This window comes from Miniopterus schreibersii, assembly GCF_964146895.1.
Source record: "Miniopterus schreibersii genome assembly, chromosome: 5".
NCBI classification, from domain to species: Eukaryota; Metazoa; Chordata; class Mammalia; order Chiroptera; family Miniopteridae; genus Miniopterus; species Miniopterus schreibersii.
Window position 1 is genome coordinate 24,761,312 of NC_138106.1, and position 15,136 is coordinate 24,776,447.

At 36.2% G+C, this 15,136-nt stretch overlaps 1 protein-coding gene across 2 annotated transcripts in view; it reads right to left on the reverse strand.

The window, feature by feature from the left end:
- WDR49 (WD repeat domain 49) overlaps nt 1-15,136 on the reverse strand; it is a 111,206-nt gene that overhangs the window by 18,381 nt on the left and 77,689 nt on the right. For both annotated transcript variants that reach the window (XM_081138475.1, XM_081138476.1), the window contains 5 exons: nt 14,315-14,479; nt 12,234-12,421; nt 11,114-11,311; nt 7,447-7,628; nt 673-782 (listed from right to left, as the gene is read on the reverse strand). In XM_081138475.1, the coding sequence (XP_080994601.1) occupies nt 673-782; nt 7,447-7,628; nt 11,114-11,311; nt 12,234-12,421; nt 14,315-14,479 (843 nt within the window). The remainder of the gene's footprint in view (nt 1-672; nt 783-7,446; nt 7,629-11,113; nt 11,312-12,233; nt 12,422-14,314; nt 14,480-15,136) is intronic.

The following is a 15,136-nucleotide window of genomic DNA, read 5'->3' on the forward strand; positions in this document are numbered from 1 at the left end:
TGGGAATGATTCTCACTGCACTTATTTTTTTTATTGAATTTATGGGGTGACATTGGTTAATAAAATTGTACAGGTTTCAGGTGTACAGTTCTACAATGCATCATCTGTATATTGTATTGTGTGTTCACCACCCCAAGTCAAGTCTCCTTCCATCACCATTTATCCCCTCTTTACTCTCTTCTACCTCCCCCCATCCCTCTTCCCTCTGGCAATCACCATACTGTTAAACAATACACTTCAATATAATAATGATTCTTTTGTTTCAGTTACTTTTTATAATTCTTTTTCTAGTCAGTCAATAACCTAAGTGCATCATTCTGTGTAGCTATGGATTAGAACAAAATTAGTTTTTATTCATTTTCATCTCTAAGCATTTAGGGGAAAGATTTAACATTGTGTCAGCTCTCTTTTGGGAAGTGCAGTGGGCAGCTTACATGTGTTTCTGGCTTAGATCTTACATTTCCGCCACTTGTGCGTTGTGCAGCCTTGGACAAGTCACTTAATGTCTCTGAGCCTCACTTTCCGCCTTTGTTAAGTGGGGTCACAGGGCCTTCCTTTCAAGTTTATTAAGGATATGCCAACGTTCTTGGCACACAGAGGAGCTATTTGTCTTTTTCACATCAATCAGTAAAATAATAACACTATAAAAATAAATCAGTGGTGATTACTTACCGAATGATTTTTGTCTAACTTCACCATTGTAAAGGTTATGCATTTTTTTCTTATATATATTTCTTTCCTTATATTTTTTATCTAAGTTTATGACTTCAGATGGTCTGACACTGGAAGAAAATAATTCATAGTGAAATAAAATTAACCACAAAGGATGAACACTTTCCAGTTATAAATACATGTCTTCCTTCAACAATAACAAAAACTCTATCCTATGGACCCAAGTAGTGACATTTGTTTACACCAAACAAGTCAAATCTTTAAATAAAACGCCTGCTAGCCGTGTGCTAATATAAAATGGTAAGAGCTAGAGAGGCTAGTTAAAGCAAAGATTCTGTCCTCATAACAACAGATAGGTCAGAGAAAAAGCTATGCAGAGAAAAATCTTACAGAAACACACGCTACGCTTGCCCTGTGTACCAGTTACACGGGACAATCTGTGCGATGTGTCAAAAACTCTTTCATCCCATGTCAGGCCTGTATCTTCATTTATGGTATACAAAATTCAGAAAAATTCAGCATTTTTGAGGATCCACATATGAATCTATAAAAAAATTTTAGATTAGCTTGAACCCAAGGAAAATAGTTTTATCAATAAAACATAGAGAGTGAAATCATTATATAGTTGTATATAATTCCAGCCAGAAAACAAGAAATGGTTTCAAACATCTTCTTAGACTTTCCTTGTTTTCCATGACCTTAAAAGTTTTGGCAAACACTTGTCAGATTTTTCATAGAATGTTCCTCAATTTGGACCTGCCTGATGTTTTTCTTATGGTTAGATGGGGGTTGTAGGTTGTTGGGAAGACGACAAGAGATGAAGCGCTGTTCTCACCAATCTTATCAAGGGAGCGCGCCAGCCACCTCACTTGCTGTGTGTGTTGACGTCATCGCCTGGCCAAGGCCGTGTTTGCCAAGCGTCTGCACTGGCTTTTAAAAGTGATGTTTCCCCTTCTTTTCTATACACTCCTCTCTGGAAGCAGGTTTCTAAGTACAGTCACACTTAAAGGGAGATGAGGAGGGGAATTCTAACTTCCTTGATTGGGGGGGGGGGGTATCCACATATGCTTTTAGGAATTATAGATTTTTTTTCCTTTAGGAAATCTCTGCCATTCAAAGCCTGAGTTCAGGTGGCAGTTTTCCCCCAGATCACACTGGAATGGCCTCCCTCACAACAGGGTCTTCTATGAATAAGAGCATATTGTTTAGCCACTATCTGGGCTTTGAAGACAAGAATGATGGTGTCATTAGAGAGTCATTTTAAGACGGTAGGAGAATCTGCAACAGTGAGGAGCTGGTGGCAGATACAAGAAGGATAGAATATGATGCTGTTAGGCCTTGTAGTTACTAGATTGAGAATTTTTCCCCAGAAAAGTATTATTGAAATAAATTGAGGAACAGTTGAAGTAGTGAGGTCTATTTTTGGACTAGTTAACACCAGACCTTGAGTTTTCCCCAAACACCCTGGGCTCTTTCCTGCTTTTAGACCTTAGAACGGTGCCTGGAATATGGTAAGACCTCAGTAAGTACTGGCTACTATCACTTTAAGAAAAAATAAGACAATATTTTCTACTCAAAGCAAAGAGTTCCTATAGTCCCTACAGCCAGTTCTGATACTCCTAGGAACTACCAGAATGATCAGACAAAAAATAAGAATATACAGCATTTATTAAAAAAATAATTTGCTGTACAAGTATTTTTAAGACTTAAATTTCAAAAATTACTAAGACTTTCATTTCCTTTCATTTGTCATACACGTGCAAATGATAATTATGGCCACAGATTGTTGGTGAAAGTAGACTGTCAATCCTCCAAGTGTTTTATGTCACATAAGACTTGATTTAAAATGAGATTTTAATGTTTTGTGTATTTTTTTATAGTTGTCTATATATTTTCCAGTTTAATCTCTCACATAAAATCTACTGGCAGAATAATTAGGTAATCAATAACATAAATAATATTAAATATCAGTTCCCTCATTACAATAATATAGAATTTAGAACATTATAATTATTTCACATGTCTAAAAACCATTAATTTTAATTGCGCCTTTTGTCTTATATAAACTTACTGGGAAATTAATGGAGATTTCTTTTTCATTTCCTATCTTCTTTTTTAATCCAGTTTCTAATAATTAACCCTATCCCCATAAGCAACTTTTTTAATGGTAGCCAAGGAAAATTTGTAGATAAAAGCAGGTAGAAAAGACTTGCTCTTCACTGTCCTAAAATAAGAATAAAGAGCAATGAAAGAGACCACTACAGGTGGACAAAGTTGACTTAACATTAGAGCCCTTCTCTAATGAAGAGGTGGTTCAGTAACAGAGGTGGCTATCTGTGAGCTGGTGAGCACACCCCATGGGGTGCGATGTTTGTGGGGATATGCTTGTCTTAAGGGTCCACAGGAGTTAGTTTCATAGAATTCTAGTATTTCTCTCAACTTCGCTCTTGAATTATTAAAGGTTAATAAGCATGTGAAAAAATGTTTACTTCTACAAATAATTTAAAAATGCAATTTAAAACAATAACGGAAGATCATGATCACAGTTTTAAGACAATGACAATACCAAGTGTTGGTCCAGAGGCAGCCATTTCATATATGCTGGAGAGAAAGCCCACATGTGGGGACAGCAATTTAGCAAGATGATCCAAGGGCCTTTAAAACTCTTGACTCAGTGCCCTGGTCAGTGTTGCTAAGTGGTTAGAGCATCATCCGTGCACAGAAGGGTGGTGGGTTCGATTCCCTAGTAGGGCACATGCCCAGGTTGCAGGTTCAATCCCCAGTAGGGGCAGGAGGCAGCCAGTCGATGTTTTTCTCTCTCCCTCTCCCTTCTTCTGTCTCTAAAATCAATAAAAACATATCCTGGGGTGAGTATGAAAACTTTTGACTCAGCAACTCCACTTCAGAGAATTTATTCTAATGTTGAATTCAGCTGAGTACTCTAACAATTGCACATGAAGGTATTTAAAGAAATGTTTTCCCAGTTAAAAGTCACCAACAGTCTAAATGTTTGGAAAGAAGAAAATGGTTAAAAAAACACATGACACAGTCCTAGGGAGTCATTAGTGAATGTTGATGTCTGTGTACACTCATACTAAAAATACAGAAATAAGTTTGCTGTATATTTTTGAGCAATAAAACAGGTTATAAATTATGTATACTAAATCCTCATTTTTATAAACTGTACATTTATTTATTTGCATAATTTTGCCCAGAACAAGCCTGGAAGAGTGAAATTCCTAAGTGTTAGCAATAGCTTTGCCACAGGTGATTTCTTTCATCTTCTTCTTCTTGCTGATTTGTACTTGCAAATTTTCCCCTAATGAACATGTATTAGTTTTGAATTAAAAAATATTCTAAGGCTGTACTTTCTAAATTATTTTATCTGTATTTTTCTAGATTAATTTTCTGTGAGTCCAGAAACCAAATATTGCCATAAATAAAGTCCATGTCCTCTGTAGTTTTTACTGCCTGTTTTATTCTTTAATTTATTTCTTCAATTTCTTTTCATTTTCTAATGGTAATATGATTCTTGCAGACCTGAGCAAGGGCAAAGTCTATTTCTCCATATCAATTGTTAGCTTAGCATTAGGACTTCCTCATTCTCTTAAACTCTGTATTCATCTTCGTCTCCCCAGGGCTGAAATGAAAGATGACATTTTACCATCTACCTACTTCTCAGACATAATACTATAAAATACCTTAAGCACTGTGAGAAACTGGTATTTATGTATAAACCAGAAAAGATAATCTATGCCAAGATTTTTATCCTGGGGGGAAAAAATCTTAGGAGTTAAAATGAGAACACAGTTTTAAATTTTTTAATTTTTTTCTTTATTTTCCTGTCTCTCCCATGTTTTATTTGCTTTTGCTTTTTGCTTCTCCAGCTTTCTTACTGTTTCACCCCTCCATCTAAACATACCCCGCCTGCATACACATATACTGAAAGTGCTTTCCCCTGTTTTGTCTCTTTAAGTTTTTTTACATATTTCTTTCATATTTTTGTATATGGAGAAGAACTGGCATGATTCTCTCCTTGGATTTACTAATCCAATTAAGAAAACAGTACATTCTTCAGAATAATAATTTCTTAGGGAGGAAAGAATCTATAATCTCTTCGGTATTAGACTGAGGCCATGAAGAACATTTTACAGCTGACAATGACATTGCATGTGTTTTTCCACACAGACATCCTGAGAGAAGTGAGGGATATACCTGACAAGTCAATTTTGAGGATAGGTTTTTAACCATTTTCTTTAGATCTGTTTAATAATTCTTAAATGACATTATTCTGTACTATCTTATTACTGCAAAGTCTTAAAATTATTTCAATCTAGTCATTCAGATTAGATAAAGGCAGAAATTGTAAAGATCACAGATTTTTTTTATGTATTGTCATTTGACAAGATAGAGTACAATAGAGATAACTTTGCTTCCTACTGCTGGAAATTTCTCCCAGTGCCTACAGAAACTTACAACCAAGATGAGATCACTCAGCTATACACCTACTTAATCTGGCAGAATACAAAGCTTGAGTTTTAAGAGAAATCTGTAAATGTAAAAACTACATATCAGCACTAATTTTCATAACACAAAGTCATGCAATAAGACAAAATGTAATAAGATGAGATGGAACTCAAGAAAGAAGTAAACAGTTCAAATTGCTAATTTTTAACTCTAAGGAAAGGCTGATCTAAAAAAAAATTACTTGCCCAGCCGGCATGGCTCAGTGGTTGAGCGTGAACCTATGAACCAGGAGGTCGCTGTTCGATTCCCGGTCAGGGCACATGCCCAGGTTGCACCTCAATCCCCAGAAGGGGGCGTGTGGGAGGCAGCCGATCAATGACCCTTTCTCATCACTGATGTTTCTATATCTCTTTCCCTCTCCCTTCCTCTCTCTGAAATCAATAAAAACATATTAAAAAAATTAAAAAACAACAACTGTGTTTGTCACAAGGAAGGGGAAAATAATATATTGGCCAGGAATCTATAACACTTGCCTTTATTCTTTTAGGGGTGTGACAGGAAGAGAAACAATGAGCTATCTGTGTTATCCGGGATAACTTTATTTCCTGATCTATAAAATTGAGTTGGATAGCAGCATGCTATTATTGTACAGGACTGGTCATGCTATATTTCTAAACTGAAAAGATCATTCTGCTTGAAAGTAAAATGCCACTTGACATTTCAGCAAGCCATAATTCAAGGAAATAGAAGAGCAAATACCAAAGTGTAATTTAGTGCAGGAGGAAGTTTTCAAGGTGCTTTTTTTCCTTCTATTTCCCTATCAGCAGAGGTCCAAAAGGTATGAAAGCAAAACAATTAAGAGGTAAAAAGTGTACCCATGTTCCTAAGTGAGGTAGCTCCAAAACCAACCTGGTGAAACCCAGGCCAACCACCATTCTAGGATACAAAAAGACCAAAGATTCAATAACATAAGAGAGGAGAGGAGAAGTTGGTGCACATTAAGGCCACTCCCATGAGAGTGGAGGGAAGCTTCCCCTTCAGTTCTAGCCTGCATTCACATAGATCAGTCCAAGAGTTGAATGACTGCTGCCTGCGAAAATCATTAGAGGGACACAGTAGACCAGTGGCTCATTCATGCCTGAAAAAGTCTACAGGCAAAATGCTGTGGCTGGAGCAACCCAGGTAAGTAGGTTTAGAGGGACAACCAGGGAGCAGTTGGTGTGACGAGGGTGAGTGAGCTTCCTATCTGTCAAGCAGAAGTTAAACCAAGAGGAGTTGTGCAAGAGGGAAGGCTTGCCAATGCACAGGTCTATAACAGAAAAACACTGTGATGTGTATTTCCAAAGGTAACCCAGCTAGTGGGGTAGAGCCACAGGGCAATGGCCAAAGATGCATTGATTTGAAAATGTGCGATGCTGAGGTCCCTGAGGGGGGTTCTCAAAGAACCCACAACTGTACCCCCTTAATGTAAACTATAGACTTTAGTTAATAATAAAGTATCAATATTGGTTCATCAGTTATAACAAATGTACCACATTAATGCAAGACACTGGGTGGGCTAGGGTGAGGTATGTAGAAACACTACTTTCTGTGCAATTTTTCTATAATCCTAAAAGAATATATGCACATGGTAAAAAAAATTCATTTGTATCAAAGAAAAGACAATGAATAAAATCATCATTTCAAAAAATAATAGTTGTTTAGTATGAAAGGTAAAACTAAGAGAGCATGGGTTAGCAATACTATAAGAAACAAAAGAAATAACTAAAACTGCCTAACCTGAGAGAGAAAGGGGATTGTAAGAATGGAATCAAGCAGAGGGATCCCATGCTACTAAAGTGAAGAAATGGCTGAACAGCATGAAGGAAAGGCTAGAAGATTAAAAGGAGAGTCATGTCCAATAATCAAAGTTTACCTCTTTGAACTTCCGTCATAGAACCTTCTTGTGAACCCTACCAAAACCAGGAGTAAAATCTGACATACATTCTGAGACAAATACATACATGTATACATACACATGTATTGTTTTTGACGAAAAGGGCTAATTTCCACAATTAGGTTGTTGATGGAGCAGAAACAAAGGACTGGAAGACACTGAATGAAAATCAAGAATTCAATGGAGGCAAGGAATAAGAAACACACATAACCCTGAAGACATTCATTCTCCCCCTGCCATACACAAACCTTAGAGAAATCTTGAGGTAGTCATTGGATCTTGCGCAGAGTACGAAAGGAAATTTGGGCCAATCTTACCTAGGTCTCATCTAGGCTCCAGTTGACATCATGGTAACACTTAAAATTACTTACTTATATGTTGACTCATCTTTGTTTTTCTTATCAAGTAGAGAATGTTCTGTTGGGTCTACACATGATTCCTCCTTAGAAAGTAAAGGAGTTTCCCTAATGCTTTCTCCTTGAATCTCACTTTCCATTAAATTATTATCCTTCTTAGGAAGAGAAGAACAGTTTTCAATTTGCCAATGCTTGGCCTGTAAAAACAAAGGGATTTATTTTATTTTCATGATTTTTTTCTTTGAACATTTATATGCTACACTACTAATTAAAGTGCTGGGGACACTCCCAATAAAAGAATAAGACATGGTTTCTGTTCTCAAGAAACATACAGTCTTTTGAGGGAGATAAGACTTATACAGGTAACTTTGATAAAGGTAGAAAATGAGTCATAAAAAAAAATTCTCTGAAAAGATGATAATGAACTACAAAAAATTGACTTTCTTACTTTAAAATCCTGAATAGCAAAATGTATATTTACTAAAAGAAAACCAAAACTTTTGTTGAAGAATCATCAGAGTTAATTTTTTTTTTTTTTAATATATCTTTATTGACCTCAGAGGGAGGAAGGGAAAGGGAGAGAGAGATAGAAACATCAATGAAGAGAGAGTCGTCATTGATTGGCTGCCTCCTGCATGCCCCACACTGGGAATCAAGCCCGCAACCCAGGCATGTGCCCCGACCGGGAATCGAGCCACTATGTTCCAGATCTTAGGTCAATGCTCAACCACTGAGCCATGCCCAGCCGGGCATCAGAGTTAATTTTTGATACAAGTACTTTCTTTCCATCTTATTTCCTAAAAATATCTCAAGCACCAGTCCAATTATTGAGCATTTTTCTCAAAAAATAAATGTGTTGTATGATAGTTTTAACACATCTTGGCTATAATTCTTAATATGTATCCATATAGCAAAAGCCCCCAGTGACAATCTATTTTATATTTTAAACGCAGAACTGATTCCTTGTCTTCTGTCAGTTCACGTTGTATAAACAGGCATGCACCAGAGATCACAGCCAGTGTGCTAGAAGGGTAACATCAGGCATCCCCAGGATATCGGACTGGCCTACAAACTGATAACCTCGTCAGAAGGGTGGGCAAAGTGAAATGTCGACAGGGGCCAGGAAGATAATGTCAGCGAATGAATGAAGACTCATCTAAGATGATCAACAGCAAATGAAACTCGGCCTTGCTGAATTAGGGAGAATCCATTTTACAGTTACTCTCAGGGAATGACATATGTTCTTTTCCAAGAGAAGTGAGAAGTCTGGATCTTATACGAAATGTTTTAATTTTTAAATGTGGGCAACTAGATCAAATTTTAAACACTGGGTGAATAGTCACAAAGTCACTGAACCCCACATAGGGAGGAGGAGAGGTGCCAATAAACAAACTCCACCCAGTCGAACTGTGGAGAGTGCTTAAGGAGAGGCACTGAAGAGCTGCACAGAGCATCTAATTTCTTTTTATACCACAATCACCTAACAGTTTCCTGGAATAAATGTATCTCTATGGTTAAATCATCTCCACTCCCATTTGTCCAACTCTAGAAATAGATATACAAAACCACTTACTTTTAAAAATCTAACTTGAAAACCAATCTCCAATCAATAGCTATGTTGTAAAAGTGATTCACAGTGATTAAAAAACTTCTTTCATGAAATATATAGAATCACATTACATTAAATTTTAAATACTTTAATCAGACTGTATGTGATTTGAAAATTAAGTCTTAATGTGGGAAATTAAAATATATTAATGCTTTCCTCCCGTCTTTATAACTGCTAGACCAGAATTAATTCAAGTAAAAGACAAATGCCTCATTCAAATGTAGGGCAGAAGTCACTCCACTTTACAAATCAAGTTTGTTCAGTAAAAATTGTTCTGATCCTAGTTATGTTTATTAATTGGCCCTCTTCTTTTTATCTACGTATTTCTGTCTGCCTCCCATACCTTGCTGTAAAAGGCTGCCTCTTCTTTCACACTCTGGGAAGGACATTCATTGTTGCTATTCTCCAGTATCTGCTGATTTTTCTGTTCCCATCCTTTCTCCCTCCCTTCCTCTTTTTTGCCCTGTTCCCTTGTATCCCTTGGGACTAGCGTGCCCATATTCAAGACAGTTTGATTTTTTAAAAAGTATTAAAAAAAACCTCAACAGCTCACACAGAAGGGACTAGAAAACACAGCTGTCCCTGTTTTGCCAGACTTTATTTCGTAAAACTACACCAGCTCTAGTGACCCTTTTTCTGTCAACAGCAGGAAGAAAAACAAAAACAAAAACAATTTTCATGCAGGCTTTTTGGGGGCTGAGGTCCTTCAAAATTCAAAGGACTTTACAAAGCAACTAAAGAAAAATATCAAAGGCATTAAAATGAACAGTTTTACTAGCATTTCAGTTTTACTTCTTAATTAAAATTAAATTTAGATACAGACTGTGTTCAGTGGGCAGTTTATACAGCACCGCACATAGTACTGTCTTAGTTTTGCTTCAACCCGACTTAGGAGACTTCTTATGTTCCAGACGTCACCCACTTGATGATGCTTTGATTACCTGTCATTCTAACCTCCACCTCATCTCATGCGAACCTTGTCTGCACAGCAACGTTGGCATTGCATTAACTTCTCAACAGTTTAACTTCGCCAAACTGACTTCACACAGAGCAACAGCAGACTTTGTCTTCCAACACGAGGAGACTTGCTTTGTACTCTCACAGCGTGCGAGTGGCACCTTAGGTGCTGGATGGAACCAAGTCAACCGGCCAGACAGAAATGAAAGTTTCAGCGTAACCTCACACCACCATGGTTGAAACAGATCAAACTAATATTTTGTTCCCAAAAGCACAAAAGGAACAGGAACAGAGTTCCCATAAAAACAAACAGAAAAAAAGAACTGAAATGTGAGAAAATGAATAGTTTCTTTCTTCCATTCTCCCACTTCCATTTTTTTACCCCCTACAAATGAGAGCTTACTTTCATAGGAGGGTGGGGTTAAAAGCATGAACTCTGACATAAACCAGCTTGAATTAAAAGCAAAACTCTACTACTTATTAGCTTCTGTGAACTAAGGCAATTTATTCAAACTCTCTGTGCCTCTCTGTTTCCTCATCTGTAAAATAGGACAAATGAAAGTTCTTCTATAACGGGAGGGACAATTATGAAGATTACATGAGATAATTCATGTAGAGACCTTGGAACAGTGCCCCAGGAATACAGGAAAAACTCAGCAAATATTGGCTGTTATTATTTTCAGAAGCGTGAATTAGATGATGAGCTTTAAGGTTTGTCTTTCTAAAATGTTCTATTTGATTGTTACATTGATTATTACTTGACAGGCTCATCTAAGTTTAATAAAACGTGCTAATATTATCCGCACTGTATTTTTATTCAATTTTGAAATGGAAAGAATTCACTTATTTTAGAGGAGAAAATTTTTTCCCAAATCCTGGAGTACATTTAGCTGCACAGAGCCATCTGTCCCTGTCTCTGGAGTCCTCATCTTGATGGAACTGCCATGGTTAATGGCAAACAGGACAAGAGATGCCTAGAGCTCCAGCTCCAGAATGGAAGTCAGTCCTTTCATGACTGATGAACATCAACAGCCGATGAGATTCAAATGGAAATCAGCCCAAGTTTACACTAAATGTCAAGTAAATACTAGAATAATAAACAAGCAATATTTCTACCTGACCGAAGATCCAGACAGGAGCACCGCAGACATCAGTCACACAAATGCTGCAGTCTGCAGAGGAGGAGACAATCAGAGAACGGCCGCCCCGCTCGCACATCTCTAGGGAACTTATCTGGTCTTCATGAGGTTGGAATGATCTTAGCAGAGCTGGGGCCTGTGTGACTTTGCTCTTGCTAGAATTCAGACAGTACTCCTGAGCGAAAAGAAATGCCAGAATTCTAAAGAGTCCAAATATTAAATTATCGCCGAGACATAACACATAATACTTCTTTTTAAAAATGTCTGATACAGATATGAAAAGTAGGTCCATTTGAGACCAATTATCTGTGATCCAAATGCAAAAGAATAGTTCATAACAGAGGCTAATAAAATGATATTAACACTCAAAAAAGGTTTCTAACTGATTTAACTAACTTGAAAAATGGACAGAAAGGAAAAACGGGGAGAGGAAGGATGGAAAGAGAAAAATGAACAGTAAAGCCAATTATCTGATAGAGGGGAACTTTATCACATAGAGGTAGTCACATATTATACAATTTTATAATATTATTAGAAAATTGAGGGGGTAATCAGTGACACAAAAAATCCCACATTAACTCACAATGAAAATAATGTTAGGTGAAGGACCAGTACTCTATTTAAATTACATTTATAGTCTTGTTTCAAATAAGGTATATCCAAATTATTCATTCTCAAACAATGCTGCAGTGTCTTACTGACAATACTGCATTCTTACATTGGGTGATTGACTTGAGTATATATTAACAGAAGATTTTTAATACTAAGTAAAATCTAGTTTTCTCCATAAATTATTTAAAAGAAGTCTCTGCTCAATACATATAAGTGTTTCTTTTAAAATACTCAATCAGGGGGATCACCTTGTAAGTTATAAAAATGTCTAACCAACATGCTGTATGCCTGAAATCAATAAAATATTGAATGTCAACTGTAACTGAAAAAGTATTTAAAAATTTTTAAAATACTGTAAAAAAATAAAGTACTCAGAACAAACATTTCTTCTTTTATCCAGGAAACAGACAAGACTGGATTCATAGTCATCTGCAACAAAAGGCAACCAAAAATAATAAAGAGAATGTAGACTGTTTTGAATTCACCTCTATATTCCAGATTTTCAACCATCCATCAAGGTCTCCTGTGGCGAGGTATCGATTCAATTTATCAGTAGCCATAATAATAGGTCCAACTCCACTATGAGCCAAAAATTCAGCCAGAAGTTGCTTCTTAAATGTATCCCAGAATCTGACATATCCAGATCCTCCACATGACACCAAGTTAGCACCTCCTGACATGTAAAGAATTACCTAATTAGGAAATTGACCATAATTACCTAAACAACTTCAATGGCTTGCCCTATGGAAAGTATGTGCATGTTGTAGAGGGAGGTAACCCTGAGATCAATTCCCAGCACTTTAATTCTTTCAAATATAAAACTGAGATAACCCTAAGATAGCCTTATTGGTTTATATTGAATATTAAATAACAAAGGATATCTAAGATGCTGCATTAAATTTAGTCTTCTTTCCTTCATTCATAATTTTGATATTATTTTTTTTATTTTAGACAGAATTAATTTGTTCCTTCAAATAAACTTATAAGATATTAATTGCAACTTGATGATAATATTCGAATTACATAAAACCCATCTTTCTTAATAACTCATTGAACACAAATACCAAAGAAGTAAAATTCCTCATGCACAGATCTGGCTGCATATATGTAGTAGCAGCAGCATAATTATTGATTCTCCCGTATAGTAGCATGCTTAGAATCCTACTTATGAGCTTATTTTTACATTTTTAATCAAAAATTTATTGTAAGCTCTTATGAGACACTTTTTTTTGGTTCATAGACCTAGAACTAACCTTTTCACTTTCCATTTTTATATGCTTTGTAGAAGCACTTTACCTAAATTATTCTTCTGTGGCAAAGTTACTATTATTATTTGATAAGTCTGTAGATGACTTGCAATTTGCTTCACAAATGTACTACTGATGAACAATTATATCTGTTTAAAGTAGAAATAATAGCATGTAGTGGCTTCAGTGGAAACAACTGAGAAATACTGATAACATTAAGAAGAATTAGTCTTGCCCAGCCAGGCGTGGCTCAGCGGTTGAGCATCGACCTAGGATCCAGGCGATCGGGGTTCGATTCCCAGTCAGGGCACATGCCCAGGTTGCGGGCTCGATCAATGACTCTCTCATCATTGATGTTTCTCTCTCTCTCTCCCTCTCCTTTCCTCTCTCTAAAATCAATAAAGATATATTTTAAAAAAAAGAAGAAGAATTAGTCTTAAGGAAAGAACAGCAACTTCAGGATAACAGTTCATATTGTGAGTGTGAGTTCCAGAAAATAGAAAGTTTTAGAATCTGTTTCAATCTATTCTAAATATTCCACAGTGCTTCTAAAGCTCTGTAGGAGTATAACTTTGTTGATTTTAATCTTGAAAAATTTTATATAAAAATCATGCAGATTTTCCATCTACAAATTGAATATGGAAAAATGTATATAGAAAACATGGTTCAGATATGTTGTTTTAAACATACAATACATATATGTCTAGATTCCTAAAGTTAAGGAAAAAATACTTCTAAAATATGTATTTTTTAGATTAAAAAGTCAAATATATGCATTAGTCTCAAAATGAGATTTTTATTTTGGGAAAATGCAGGCTGCATCAACACTGAGATAATGTATTTAGAGCATGTTTCTTTTTTAAAATTTTTTAAGATTAAATGTATTGAGGTGACATTGGTTAATAAAATGCTATAGGTTTCCAGTGCACAATTCTATGATACATCATCCATATAGTGCTTATTTCTTACTGTGCACTCTCCCCTACTAAACCTCTTTCTGTCATGGCTGGAAGACCAATTCTAATTGTTGCCCATATTAAGTAGCTTTCCAGAGTTTTGCTCACTCTGACTCTGACATATGCAGTACTGTATAAAATTCTGGTGGGGTCTAGTCTGGCTCATGTTCTTAGACCCATCCTCCTGAAGCCTAACCTCTGAAGTAAGGGCCTCCCATGACCCAGTACTGACTGTCAGCTAGATGCAGTCAGACTCTACAAGACTTAAATACAGTTAGACTGAATTCTCTTTATTGCCCTCTTTTCCAATATTTTACAATATATCAAAGCACTCTGCAGTCAAAATATACATATATAGTTTACCTGTCACTGCAACGTTTTTTCTTGCCTCAAGGAAGCAAAGCCTCATAACAGCATTATGGCTCTGGGTGCCAGTCTCAAAGGAACAGGCTCCCAGTATAGCCTGGTCTGCTGTGGGAGGGCTGGAGCAGCTCTTCCCAGCACTGAGGAGCTTTTGAGGCTCTGTATCTGTGATAGAGACAAAGCCAAGTGTCTTCAAGAAGAGAAACATTTGCTTTTCAAACGAATGCTTATGAAAAACAATAGGCCCACCTTCATTACAGTTTCAGATGACCCCATGAAGTCCCAGAATAGGTTGCCATTCAATATCCATCCAACCTTCTGCTAGTCATTTCCTCAACCCCAACTTGAAGGATCTTTTGATTGCCTTTTTCTTTGCATATTCCATACACACTTACAGTTTTCCCTTGATATGAATTAATAAGGACTTCATTTTGTAGTCACATCTTAGAGATCTTGATATGTTCAGGACAAATGTGATCCTATTATCATAGCATTTTCAGCTTATTAATCATGAATATTAATCTTGCATGAGACATAATGACCATTTAAATATATTTAAATGATCTTTTTGAGCAATGTTATTTATTAGTGAGTTACCTTGGAAAGGATATTCCTATGCTATTTTGATTATCTCATGACACTATCTCCAAGCTACACTAAGAAAAACTAGGGATATTCATCTTAGAATCTATGAACATCCTGCCCAAAGTTATGAATAATCTATACAGAAGTATCTTCAAATTTTTAAAGCAAGAAATCTATAGCAATGCTTCTCATGTCTTTTAAAAACTTGATATTATCTGCTTTTCTTTCTTATTTAAA